The 14,729-nt window shown below is 32.6% G+C and overlaps 1 protein-coding gene across 1 annotated transcript in view; it reads left to right on the top strand.

Annotated features, from left to right (window-relative positions):
- LOC126777478 (juvenile hormone epoxide hydrolase-like) overlaps positions 1-11,014 on the top strand; it is a 29,421-nt gene extending 18,407 nt beyond the window's left edge. The window contains exons 6-11 of the mRNA XM_050500487.1: positions 246-428; positions 3,403-3,651; positions 6,827-6,973; positions 8,241-8,586; positions 9,353-9,584; positions 10,807-11,014. Of these exons, the coding sequence (XP_050356444.1) occupies positions 246-428; positions 3,403-3,651; positions 6,827-6,973; positions 8,241-8,586; positions 9,353-9,584; positions 10,807-11,014 (1,365 nt within the window). The remainder of the gene's footprint in view (positions 1-245; positions 429-3,402; positions 3,652-6,826; positions 6,974-8,240; positions 8,587-9,352; positions 9,585-10,806) is intronic.
- The last annotated feature ends 3,715 nt before the right edge of the window (positions 11,015-14,729 follow it).

Consider the following 14,729-nt stretch of genomic DNA (forward strand, 5'->3'; position numbering starts at 1 on the left):
CTTAAGTAATGCTTAGAATTGTTGTAATATGGATGGTAAGGTGAGTAAGCCAGTAAAACTACAGGCACATCTTAGTTCCAAAAGTTGGTGGTGCATTGGCGAAGTTTGATATTTGTTACAACACCAACGTGGCTATCATCATTAAGTTTGTGATCATCAGTTGTTCATCAGCCAACCTTTATTATATAAAAAGGATATAAAATTATTTCAAATAACTGTTTTTATTGTGTTTATCTTTTTTACAGTGTTGCAAAGTTATAACGATAGTCGGTGCAGTTGTTATAGCGGTGCTTTTCTACAAATTTTATAGTTCACTTTTGGCAACACCTGATCTACCAGAATTTGACTTGAATGCGTGGTGGGGACGAAATACTAGTAACAAACAAGATACGTCTATTCGACCGTATAGGATTTTACTCAGCGATTCTGTAAGTATTTTAGTAGTAATAGAATGTAGCCAGTTAATTATGAAATTGAGAAATGGTATAAGAATTTGAAAAGATTCATTGCCCCGTCTTCTGAGCTCTGATGACAGTTAACCGTAATAGGTGCTCTTACGGGATTATTTTGCATACAGAGTATTTTTATTTTGTGTCGATTTATAATGGTACCTGTACGACCGATCTTCATTCGGTTTCAATAATTAGTTTTTTTTTTCGTAAAGACTGTATAGACGAATGTATAACACACATCTAAACCATTAGAGGCGTTACGGAGATACACGAAATAAATTTATATATATTCAAGAATTACTCATTTAATATTATAGGACTTAAGTATTTAAAATAATATTGTGTTATCGTGATAAAGGTATTAAAAAGCGAGTGACAATTCAGACAAAATACGAGTATATACTCTTGATAAGTGTCAGAAGATACCATCATCAGGTAAACTTCCTGTTTTATAGTTCACATATTATATTATTAATCTATCTCGTAAATTTTAAATATTTATAGATAAAAATAAATATTTTTCTATAAAGATTATGTAGAGAACTACGGAGCTACTTAAATAAATCTAAACACACGGTATCGTGTCAAGCCAAGTTCAAGTTAACAGAACTGGCGAGCAGCATCATGTGTAATATTACACGAACCATTTGGAGCCATTTTTGACCCCCTCATAACTCAAAAACTTTTTCACATAAACATGTCAAACTTGGTTTATATATTAAAACTTGCGAGATACATATGTGTTCCAAATTTCATAAACACACCTTAAACGGTTATTTAGATATTAACGTCAAAAAATCGTCATTTTTATCACTGACTGACCTATAGATCAAAATTCTAACCCAGTTCCAGATGACGTAGAAAGTTCAAATTTGGAATCCAGTTAGATGGTTGGGTAAATATAAAGACATAAATCAGAAACTAGAAATATTCATCATTTTATTATAATTTTTCAGTTAATTGATTCTATAAGGAACACTTACTTATAATGCCTATAACCTAAGAATCAGCAATCCATATTGTTGACAGCCAGTCTTTATGTCGATTTTAAGGTCTTCACGGGAATTTATAACTAGTCCAATATCACCCTTAATTTTTTTTAATCCAAACATATCAGTCTTAGCACTTACAATTACTTTTAACTAAGAGTATAGTCGACTTTCGTATTTATTACGTTATTTGTAAGTAATAATCTTACACTATTGATGTGCGCTAATTATTGAAATTATAATTAATACTAAATTAATATTTATTTATTTATTTATTGACACTTTATTGCACCCAAACTTAAAACTAAAAATTACAATTTTTAAACAAAAAAGTTGCACGAGGTGCAACAGGCGGCCTTATCGCTAAGCAGCGATCTCTTCCAGGCAACCTTTGGGCAGAGGATCATAATATTTATAAATGGGAAGGGTACAAGCCAGTTTATCTATATACTACATACACTACTACATACATAATACATACATACATATATATATATATATATATATATACTATAATAAATACATACATAATATATATATAATAAAAATAGGAGATATAACAAAACAAAAAATTAACAACGACAACGACTGCTTAGTATTAATAATGCGACAGGTAAAAGTCCTAATATAATACTAAATAAATAGTTAATAACGTTTAACTTACGATAATAATAATAATTTATGTACAAAAAGTAATGATATCACATCAAAAACATAAATGTGAAATGAGAGCCAAGTTCAATATTATAATATATGCCTTGGTTGTTGACTTCAACCACGAAAGTAGTGAGATCTAAATGGGTGCCAAGTTCAATGGTCAGTCCTGAAATTTATTTAGACCAGCGTAAATATTTTATAAAAACTTAAAATATAATTTTTCTTATAACTTAGGATAATATATTGAAGCCGAAGGTTGGACTTGGCTAGTTCTCATATACGTAACGATAAAGTAACGAAATAGGCTATAAGTGTTCCACTACTGCTTTTTTGTACATCTTATCCAATGTATGTTAATAGATACACATTTACTTGGCTTTACAAGCCCGTCTGGGTAGGTACCATTTATTCATCACATATTCTACCGCGAAACATCAATTTTTGGTATTGTTGTATTCCGGTTTAAAAGGCGAATGAGCTATTGTAACGTACAGTCGGAGGCCTAAAGGCACATTGGAGATGTAAGGCCTAGTTAATATTTCTTACGTAAGCCCCATTTGTATATCGTAATAATATATAATTATAGCTGAGAAAAAAGTTTGTGAACTAATAAATTATAAAAAGTTTAGTCGTTTGTCGTTAATTATTTGTTATTTAAATTCTTTTGTTTACTTCATACATAAATAACATCAAAGATAATGTAATAAGTTTAAATTGTATAATTTAAATGTATAATAATGGCGAAAACAATATGAAAATAATTTACGGTATTTGTTAATCACGTTTACAATAAACAAAGAGAAAGTCTATTTGGTAACCACAATACATAACTTAATCAAAGTTAAGAATTGGGACAAGGCAATTTCTAAATATTATTATCAGACCTCGTTATACTTTGCGACTAATTAACGTGAACTTATAATTGGGTTTACTTCGTGCTGCTTACAGCGCTAGAGGTCTACAAGGTTTTACGACCTTTCTGAAATATTAATTGTAACAAGTCTTAGAAGTGTTTGTGTCAATAATTATTGAACTGATTTATTAACTGTGGTTCCTAACCGATTGCGGCCTTCTATCCAAGCAAGCTCTACTGATTTTTTCTGTTCTTAATTCGTGTTTATAAAACAAGTGATAGTAGCTAACCAGAAGGGCTTGCATATAGCCCTACCACCAAGTAAATATTGTATACACCCTTATTGGATAATCCAGTTGTAAACAAGATTTTTTCCCAGCAGTGGGACATTTATTACTGGTGTTAAAATTTAATGAATCCACGAGTAAAATTTTCAACGTTTATTTTTCAGATGCAAGAAAACTTGAGAAGAAAAATGGAAGCGTATCGCAGAGCAACACGAGTTAAGAGTCTTGAAGATTCTTCTACTTACGGGATAAATTACGATGTACTTGGACAAATATTTGCTCATTGGCAGTTCAAGTACAAGTATGGCACTCGTGTCAAATATTTGAACAAATATAGCCACTATAAAACGAATATTCAAGGCTTGGACATACATTTCATGCGTGTAGAGCCGAAAAATAAGGAAAATCTCAAGGTGGGTTATCTATACTGATATTATAAATGCGAAGGTAACTCGGTGGCCGTGAAAGCAACTAAACCAATTTTAATGAAATTTAGTATGAAACCAACTTGAACCCCAAGGAAGGACGTAGGTGACCCCATAAAACGCGCGTGAAGCCGCGGGTGAAAACTTGTAAAAAAAATTCTTATGTTGTTGTTGTTAAAATATTTCCTTCAAGATTTTTTTAAATTAAACTTCTTAGTAATGTAAAAGTCCTTTTGATCATGATCATAATTAGCTAAGCTAAGCTAAGTTTAAAGTAAAACAAAGTTTATACGATAAACTTAATCGCTACCGAACAGATTATCATACGGTTTTCCACAATGGACGGATTGAATCTTTAGGAAGGCTTAGGTGCATAACTTATTAAGTTTTGATGAAAATTGGCCGGAATATGGCGATAAACGATGAAGTTGCGCAAAAAAATCATGCCGACTGGGAGCTTTGCTGACGTGCGTTACATAAGCCATTAGAGATGTATGTATTATTATATATAAAAAATAAATGTAGACTTCTAATCTGTCCATGCGAAACTAAGACGGGTAGTTTTATCATTCATTATATATAGTATCATTATATTTTAAAATATTTATCGTTTCTAGAATAAAATTTTCTGAATAAATTAATGAAAAATAGAAGATTTAATCGTCAAACAATTTTTTAAATTTTTTACAAGCCAAATGAATTTATCATTAATCAATATTTCATTATTTTATTATTTTGAAAATTTAAAAAAATTACTAATGTTTTTTGTTACTTTTAATTTGAATTTGATTACATTGAATCTGAAAGCACTATGCACACTTATAATTGACATGCATATTAGATATTGTGTTATTGTTTTATACGTTCATTTTTTCAATGCTTTATTTGTATGTTGTAAGTGTGCTTTTGCAAATAAATAAAATAAAATATTTGAGATCATATAATATCATCATAGAATCGCCAGCGATAGTCCAATATTCTGACTACGATTCTGCGAAGCTCTTTAGTGAGACGCAGCTTGAAGCGCCACACTTCGTATTCGCTTAGCCTGTGATCCCCTATAAACGCTATCCGATTACAGAGTCACACCGTACGCCGCCTCATACTTTTGTAATATACTGTTAAGATCTCTTTAAAACGATGTCCGCATACAAACGTCGTAGTCGACGTTTCAACGCTTTGTGGCTTATAAACTTATTTCAAGCCATTACAGGATAAACGTTGTGTCAGTATAAAATTTCAAAATTCAAATAAACACCACAAGAGCACTTTTTATTGACTATTATTTTTAACGAGACATCGTTTTTTGCTGAGATATGTATTGAACGCTGACGCTGTGTCTGGTTTTAAAGCGTCGATCGGAAGTTTTTAGTGAAGTCGAACTATTTATATTTATTATATTTTCGGGTCCATTTGTGTAATAATTACATAGGTGAATGAATAGGTAGTTGCTAGTGTCACTTCAGTGTCACAAGCAACTATCTACCAGACATTATTCATCCACCTAAAGGCACAATTGCATTGAATCGACTAGATGTTCTCAATATGTAAAATGTTCATACATTGCTTCTGCAGTTACTCGGATGGGTAGCTTATTTTCTGAAATGTTAAGCTCACTAGCTTATGTGTATTATTGAAATTTTATAATCATTATTATAATTTTGACATTATTGTAATGCTCGACTCGAGTGATTTTGTAAAAAGTTGTTGTTGAAAATATTTTTAAACTATAATTTAGATTTTTTTTGTTTTAATAGTTTGCATGTGTGTTTATTAAGGCACCTTAAGTGCCTTAATAAACTTCTTATAAGCACTAGTAAACAATATAATATTTTTTTTTCTTGAATGCATCTTATTATTCATATCAGGTAGAATGGAAATATTTAAAACGCAATCTTGTGTTCGTAACTGAACCCCAGTTTTCATTAGATCAATCCTAATTTATTAAACGCCTGGCAATCGATCAGACTTTAGATTCAAACAGTGCCGCGAAACCTTAAGTGGTAGATTTATAAAACAATTTTTGATTTATCGTTGTATGTATACGTACTATATCTACTATAACCTTCTTTAAGTTAGATAAGACAAGTATTACAATCATTTTATATTTATACTTAGCACATACGCAACTACTGGTGGTAGGGCTTTGTGCAAGCTCGTCTGGGTAGGTACCACCCACTCATCAGATATTCTACCGCAAAACAGCAATACTTGATATTGTTGTGTTCCGGTTTGAAGGGTGAGTGAGCCAGTGTAATTACAGGCACAAGGGACATAAAATCTTAGTTCCCAAGGTTGGTGGCGCATTGGATATGTAAGCGATGGTTGACATTTCTTACAATGCCAATGTCTAAGAGCGTTGGTGACCACTTACCATCAGGTGGCCCATATGCTCGTCCGCCTTCCTTTACTATAAAAAAAAAAAAACGTGTTTTATTAATATTTATTTTTGTTTTAACGAATCGAGTAAAAGTGATATAGGAATACAGATAATTATTATCTTGCCGAAGGTATCCTTCTCTTAAGCCAAAAAGGTTGGAACTTATAGAACCACGCTGTTTCATAAATTTAACAGAACTTCACATGCCGATTTCCTCACGATTATTATAAACACAAATCATGCACGTGAAAAATCAGTGGTGCTTACCTAGATTTAGAAACGACTGTCGTCGGGTCATATCAATTGGGCATATTATACATTTATTCGTACTTAGACACGAATTGACTGTTGTGGGTAGTTTAATAATTCTTCTTTGGACAAACTTTTGTCGCTTGTGACTGATGCTGATGGAGTGTTTTCGTGTCTTAATGCCTGCAATAAAATATTAAGGTAAAATTCGACATATGTTTAATAATACAGTATAATAGCTAATCGACTCGGCTCCGCACGGCACGGTGTTAAATAAGAAGCAGAAATGTATTTTGGATAGGATTTGCGTAAAATCCGTTCTAATGACTGTTTACGTTGAGGAAGGAGTAACTGTGACAAATTTCAAGTCAATCAGCGGGAAAGTTTAGGAGATCTCTTGATGAGAAAAAAATGATATATAATAAATAGAATATGATGAAAGTACATAAAGAAAATATTAATTATAAAAAATATTTGTAAAATTGTTTCAAGATTCCAAAAATAAAAACGAATAATGTATATTTCTTTGTCCAGGTTGTTCCTATACTACTCATACACGGATGGCCCAGTTCGGTCAGAGATTTCTATGACATCACACCTTTACTCACTTCAGCTAAACCGGAATACAATTTTGTGTTTGAGGTCATTGCTCCAAGTTTACCAGGATTCGCTTTTTCTCAAGTAAGTATAATCTGGAACACGTGACACTTTTTACGAGAAAAGTGTAACAATGTTTACTTTCAACTTGTGTTGTTGTAAATTAACATAATTAAGATTTTTAGTAGCTATGGTATTTTTTTAATATGAATCAAAAATATTATGAGTAAAAATTTTAAGTTACTACCGCATCACTTGACATATATTTCATATTCAAAAATAGAATACATATATATTAAAAAAACATATTCAAATTTTTCAAGATTTTTAGACTAACAATTAATAATCTTGAACTTTCTTGGCTGTTGTATGAATGGAAACAAATTGCAAGACGGATTCAAACGACCCTTTGTTCTTATTTACATGTTCCGTTGCATGTCTGATTAAAAAAATAAAATGTATGTTTAAATTCTATGCGTAAAAATTACCACTTTCTACTAAAGAATTTTCAATTGTCAATATTTGGTTAAAAAATTGGTCAAATTATTCATAAATACGTAAATAAGAGTTCAACAGCCTGTAAATGCCCCACCACTGGGCAAAATTATACTCTATTCTTGAAGGCTTAGAGCTTATTAGCTTGGACCTAGCTACTTAAATTATATGATTGAGATTACATATGTGGTAGTATTTCATCCGAGCAGGCAGGCCGCAAGCATCCTCACGATGATTTCACCACCAGTCACGAGATAATTAATAAACAGAAATTAAGCACATAAAAAATCAGTGGTGCTCGAATGGGAACCCACAAAATTGGGCTGGCCATCATAAAATCAGTATCATATGATAAATACTTTTTACTTTTCTGTTTTTTTTTTTCTGTAACGAATTATTCGTATAGCGACTAACCGTATTACATCAATGAATAGCCAATTTGAATAATAATTTAATCGCTAATATATAGGTATTATTAGGTATTATCAATATATTCCTACCAAATCATATATTATAATTGTAGGTTATTGTATTATATTTCCATGTACAAATATAAATCCATTTACTATTAAATTTAATCAGTATTCAAATTCAGCGTCTAATTTTCTACGTAATTTGCACTAAATAGTCAAAAGCCCATATATTTATAAGCACTGCCCGCGATTTATTTTTAAGAACAAAAGCAAATTACGAAATAAAATTTCATACATATTAAGCACAACTTGTATATGTAACGTAATCACTGCTTTAGGTTTGAATTCAAACCTACGACCTTCAGCTCAGATCCTTTCTTTATTACTGAACCATTTCTACTAAAATCATAAAATTGGTGATACATTTAATTGGTATATTTCAGGAACCAGTTAGATCTGGATTAACGACCTACCAAATGGCCATTGTATTAAGAAATTTAATGGAAAGAATTGGTCATAAGCAGTTCTATGTGCACGGAGGGGATTTTGGTCACATTATTGGTTCACACATGGCCACACTTTTTCCAAATCAAGTACTTGGTTTTCATACAAGTACTCCAGTCAATCCGTCAAAGTTGGCGCATTTGACTCTGATGTTGGGAGCAGTTTGTCCAAAATGTGTAGCAAACGATTTAGTTGATAAAATATATCCTTATACGGATAAACTACAGTTTTATTTAGAGGAATCAGGGTATTTACATTTGCAGAGCACTAAGCCGGATACTGTGGGTAAATATTTAGTTTCGTTTAAGTGCTATCGAAATTTCTCGAACATTTTCGTAATATAATTTCAAATATGTGAAACAACATTTTATTTTTCAAAATAAGTATTCTGGATTCACTCGCACACTTAATCTTTTTGAATTTTATAATTTTGAAACAATGTATAAAAACAAATATATTATAAAATCACTTGTTTGTCATATTCGAACCCAAGGTCATTCATATATCTTTAGGTAAACATAAAAATCATTTTCAATTACGCTACTATGCTTGAAATAGTTGGAGTAGTCAGAAATTTACTGGTGGTAAAACTGTTCAAACTCGTCTGGGTAGGTACCAACCACTCATCAGATATTCTACCGCAAAGCAGCAGTGCTTGGTATTGTTGTGTTGCGGTTTGAAAGGTGAGTGAGCCAGTGTAATTACTGGTACAAGGGACATAACAGCTTAGTTCCCAAGGTTGGCGGCGCATTGGTGATGTAAGCGATGGTTAACATTTCTTACAATGCCAATGTCTATGGGCGTTGATGACCACTTACCATCAGGTGGCCCATATGCTCGTCCGCCAACCTATACTATAAAAAAAAAAATGTAGTTGGTATTTTTTTTAACAATATTACAAATGTGAGTTTGTTTATTTGTTCGGCGTCTTAACTACTTAACCGATCATGATAATGTTTTGGTTGGTTGTCGGGGAAACAGAAAAGGACATATAGTACATAATATCTTCCTGTGATTATAATATATAAATGATTACATTTTGCGTTTTCAGGTATAGCTCTCCAAGATTCTCCATTAGGTCTAGCCTCGTATATAATTGAAAAATATTTACTTTTCACTAACCCAGCGAATAAGTACACACATGACGGTGGTCTTAGCACATTCAATATAACCGATTTAATGGACAATGTGCTAATATATTGGAGTACTGGAAGCATCACCACATCGATCAGATTGTATAAGGAAAGTATTTTGAACTACGAAATGGAAGACACTCTTGCAAGGTATGTGTTGTGTATAATTTCGTGATAATTAATAGTATGTATCCTTGCCTTGATACATTAAGATCTCCTTATATTATGAAGAATTTATGAGGATTGTACAGCATATAAAGCGCTTCTTCGACTGGGCATATCAGATCAGATCATCGTTCCTTTGGATTATTAAAGTGAGGGATTGTAATAACTTCCCACGATGCGTAATATTACGGACGGGCGCAGACCTGCCCGCATTGCCGCAACGTGGGAAGAGTATCGTCTGTGAAAATTCAGGATAGTCCGTAGCTTTACGTCGGATCCACCGCGAGTACCCACGAAATTTTGTCATTTAGGAATTTTGTCATGAAGGACAAAATGTTTTCGAATCTCAATACCGAAATTATACTGCTTTGGCCTAGTGGGTAACTTATATGATAGCACATCTCGAAATCCCGGGTCCGAACCCTGAGTTGAGCCAGTGAAAAGTAATTGGGTTATTCCTGCAAGAAATTCTGAATGGCTTCACGGATTCTTTAAGTTGGAAATGTCACCAGGCACGTAAAACAGTGCCTGAACTCTTTGTGATCGCTTCAGATATCAGGTCCGTTAGCTTATAAGACTGAGTGAATAGAAAATTTTATAATATGTCATGCGCACTTGGCTTTTTTATTATGAGAATGATCGCCGTAATCTAAATTGATCTACAGAATGTCATGGGGTAATATTGGAAATATTATAACTTCAATAATATATATAATAATATCCTGGAACATTATTTACACACGGCCATCTGATCCCAAATTAAGCAGAGCTTGTACTATGGAAATCAGACAACTGATATACTTCATATACTACTTTTCTTTTGTAAATACATACTTATATAGATTAATACACCCAGACTCAGGACGAACAGACATGTTCATGTACATAAATGTCTGTCTCGGGCGGGAATCGAACCCACAACCTTCGGCGTGAAAGGTAAGTATCTACCAACCACGTCAACCGGCTCGTCAATATTCTAATAGTAAATTAATTTCGTATTATTTTGTTTTGCTGGTTGGTTAAATTTAAGCTCTTCAATAAGAATGTACTTAAGTATAAGTACCAATATAAATTGTATTGATATAAACATATAATTATCGCTGCAAGTATTTCTGTTCATTGCATGTAATAATATTTTATAGTATTTTGTCGAGGAGAATGAACAGAAAATTAAACAAAAATGCTTTAAAACACGAGTCTTTTTCAGAATCCCAACGTCTGTGCCCACTTGGGGTCTCCGAACTAAACACGACTTGGTTCAGCAACCAGACTTCGTCTTGCGCTGGAAATACCCCAACTTGGTCCGTACCACCAATTTAGATGTAGGAGGCCACTTTGCAGCCTTCGAGAAGCCAGTTGAAGTTTCTAGCGATATATTTGAAGCTGTTAAAACGTTTTTGACAATGAAAAAGTAACCAAGTAAATAGATTTTTTTTAAATAAAAAATGTGACCAAAGACTTTTTTATTTTTTCAATCACTATAATAGGTAACGTATGTACGTGATTAAGTGACTTCATTTTACCGAACGTCAAGCATTTCTCGACAAATACCGTAAGCGTAACAGGATTATAATATAATAATAACAATAATTGGAGCTGACGGATTATTTAATAGTAAAAATGCTGATAAGCAATTCATTAAGAAAAACATTCCTTGAAAAATTAAGAATAGTTGTGTGGAATTACCACTAAATTTAATATTCAGATATTTTTTGATAGATCAATCATGCTTGGAATTAATGGGCGCTTTATTGAATTTCAAAGTCACACAGGCTCGCCAAGCACTTGACACTTCCTGTTAGAACACGTCGACTTTTCGTATTGCTCTAATGTGTCTGATATTGACGTAGTCTACACACACAAGCACGAAATCAAAATATACTTTATTCAAGTAAAAGTCAAAGTGGTACCCACTTTTACCGTTTCAGAGCTTTGGTACTAACAAAGCGATATATGTAAAGCTGAAGACTCGGAGGTCCTGGGTTCAATCCAAGGTCAATAATAGTTATTGGGTTTTTCTGTCAGAAAATTCTCAGTAGTAACCCGGGATCTGGAAGTTGAAAGTGTGTACACTGCCTCGGAAAGCACGTAAAGCCGGTCTGGAGGACATTATTATATATTATACATGACATAATTAATTAGTGTTACATTTTATATTCTATCTAAAAAAATCAACAAATATTAATTTCACGCCTTTTTATTATACTGACCTACATATTTACGTACAGCCCAAATTTCTGGGGTTAGCAAATTGAAAATATTCATATGGCACTTTTATACAGTAGGTTATCATTAAGGAAAGATGTTTGAAAATTTAACAGCCAAATACTCTCCCGTATTCCCTAGCATACTATACTCCCTAGTTTAAGAACTATATCAAAATACTCGATGTTCAATAATGTCACCGTGAACACAACCGTTTATCACAGAGTAATAGAGACTTCAGACCATAATTTAGTGCCACAAATTAAGCTGTACCACAAAAAGGAACGAACGAATGGAAATGAAAAAGAATAACGTGTAGACAGAATCGGCGCAACGAAATTGAGTTAGTGAAGCGATTGGAATCCTCCGAGAACTCTTTTTATCCCATTTAATCTATATTTTGAGGGCCTGAGCTTTTTTATTGGTTAATCGCGTATGAATTTGAATCCTAATAACTGTCTATGTACGTGTATGTTTATTATATGATTTTATTTCACTTGACTTGTTTGTATGTGTGAATCAAATATTTATTTATATTTTAATCAGTCTCACCTGAACAACCGTGGTGAATAAACAAGCATTACATACATTAATATATTAAAAAAAGTTTTTAAGGGTGTATGCCACTTGATAACTTACATATTGTAAGTGAACTTGATTTTATTGTTAAAAAATGCTGGTATTATACTAATTTGTTAGTATGTCTAAACACTAACACAATGTGAGTAATATTAAAGTAGCATAGTTGATGCACTGATCCGATCGGTTCAAATCAAAACAAACTTTTGTTTAAATAAATTAAATTTAAAGCTACAACCGGCTCGGAATGTAAATTCTACTGAGAAGAACCGGCAAAAATTCAGTTGTTACTCGTTTTTACAATCATGTTACATCTTAATCAAATACAATTGAATTATTATAAATACTGCATGGAAATAATAAATACTACCCACTTACATACGATGCTGCTCGTGACTTCTGTTAGATTGAACTTGGCTTGACACGCTACCGCGTGTCTATATATTAATTAAAGTTATCATCACGTGTGCTGCAAAGCTTAATAGTATTTGAGAAGTCTTATTATAAAAGGGAACATCTTGCCTAGATGGACAATACAGATGTAATATAAAAGTTTCTTAAACTAAATATCTAATTCTATATTATGTTACTTAATTTTTCAATGTAGACGACCTTGCGATTATTAAATTATTCATTATATAAAATACCTATATTTTGTATATGTGTATGAATAAAAGAAACAATATCCGCCTACAGCATTGCATTATTCAAGTAAATTATAATTTGAAAATCCCTTTAAAGTCATTCCTGTCGATTCCGATTTCAAATCGATTTCCAAACAAGTAAACTCGTAGCGGTAATCGTTAACAATCGAATCAGCATCGCTAAATTCAGTTATTCGCAGTCTCGACGCCGCGGCTCGCTAACTTTTTCTGACGATTCCTTGCAAAAAAATCGATGCCGTCGAAACCTTTCATTTTTATCTGGCTTAGTAATAGTTTCGTTTTTCAGTAGTAATTTGGTTACAGGAAAGAACTTTCTAGTGTTGTTATCGTCGTGTTGAATATGATTTAAATTTTTTATTTATGAATTTAAAGCGGTTGCAACTCAGAAGTGAAACGCGTTAAAATCGTTTTACTAAAATTTCGGTTGTGAAATTAAAATAATTTCTCCATAATTATATTATATATATGTCATAAGTCCTTTTAATAATTAAGCTATATTCTATACGATTGTAACGTTATAGGAAAAAATGAAAGTAAAATTTTTTTTTTAAATATAGAATACTTAGTTCCCGGCTCCATGTTGTATAAAGTCTATATATATCTTTGTGTAAAACGAATTCTTGTCAAATGTAACTTCATATTTATGATTTACGCAGTATACTATATAACAAACCAAATAATCTCAAATCTGGACAAAGGCTTTCCCTCTGTGACATAAAGTAACACGGAATTCAATCCATTACGCTACTCTACTAAGGAGTTACGGCTATATATGTATAAGGCAGCGCGAAAACCCGCGAAAGCCGTAAACCCAAGTGTAGATGGTATCGTGCACGTACGCGCTTCGACAAAGGGAGTGAAGCTCCTTAGAGATCATGCTTCAATTGCGACTAAACTACGTGGCCGCGATTTATGAATGAATGACTAGACCCTGCTTTATATTTATTAACATCAAGGACTTAATAAATATACACAAATCTTATATAATAATGTTACCAGCATTGCCTCGATAAAACGTAAAACGAAAAATGAACCAGCATTTTATAGGTATTAAATATGTTTTAGAAATTATTTTGTATATTACTTCAAGGTAAAACTATATCAACTGTAAATGGAACACATTTTTTTATTGAACTCACTGAAGATGTTGGCCCTAATGGCCTTGACAGTGTTGTCGGGTAGGGGAGTCTTAAAATACTCAAGCTCAGAGTCCATTTCAAGGCTCAGAATATGCGCGTCCTAAGGATGCCTCCTGTGAGGCCAGACTTCGGTTTTTTTTTTATAGAATATTAAGCGGACGAGCATATGGGCGACCTGATGGTAAGTTATGTCCCTTGTGCCTGACATACACACTGGCTCACTCCTTCTTTAAACCGAAACACAACACTACCAAGTATTGCTGTTTTGAGGTGGAATAACTGATGAGTGGAGACGAGCTTGCAAAAAGCCCTACCACCAGGCTTAGGATGCTGCATAGATTATTTATAACGAGTTACGGTTTGAATGCTGATTTGTTCAATTGAGATATTGTAAAGGAATGTACAAGGGACATAACGTCGTAGATTCCATGCTTAATGACGTACTGAAAATGAGTAGTTCAGTCTCCTTCGTTTAGCTTGTTTCGGAAAAAAAGAATTTTACAGGCTTTTTTTGTATTTTATTCACTAAAATTAATAAAGTA

The sequence above is a fragment of the Nymphalis io genome, chromosome 23, assembly GCF_905147045.1.
Source record: "Nymphalis io chromosome 23, ilAglIoxx1.1, whole genome shotgun sequence".
NCBI lineage: Eukaryota > Metazoa > Arthropoda > Insecta > Lepidoptera > Nymphalidae > Nymphalis > Nymphalis io.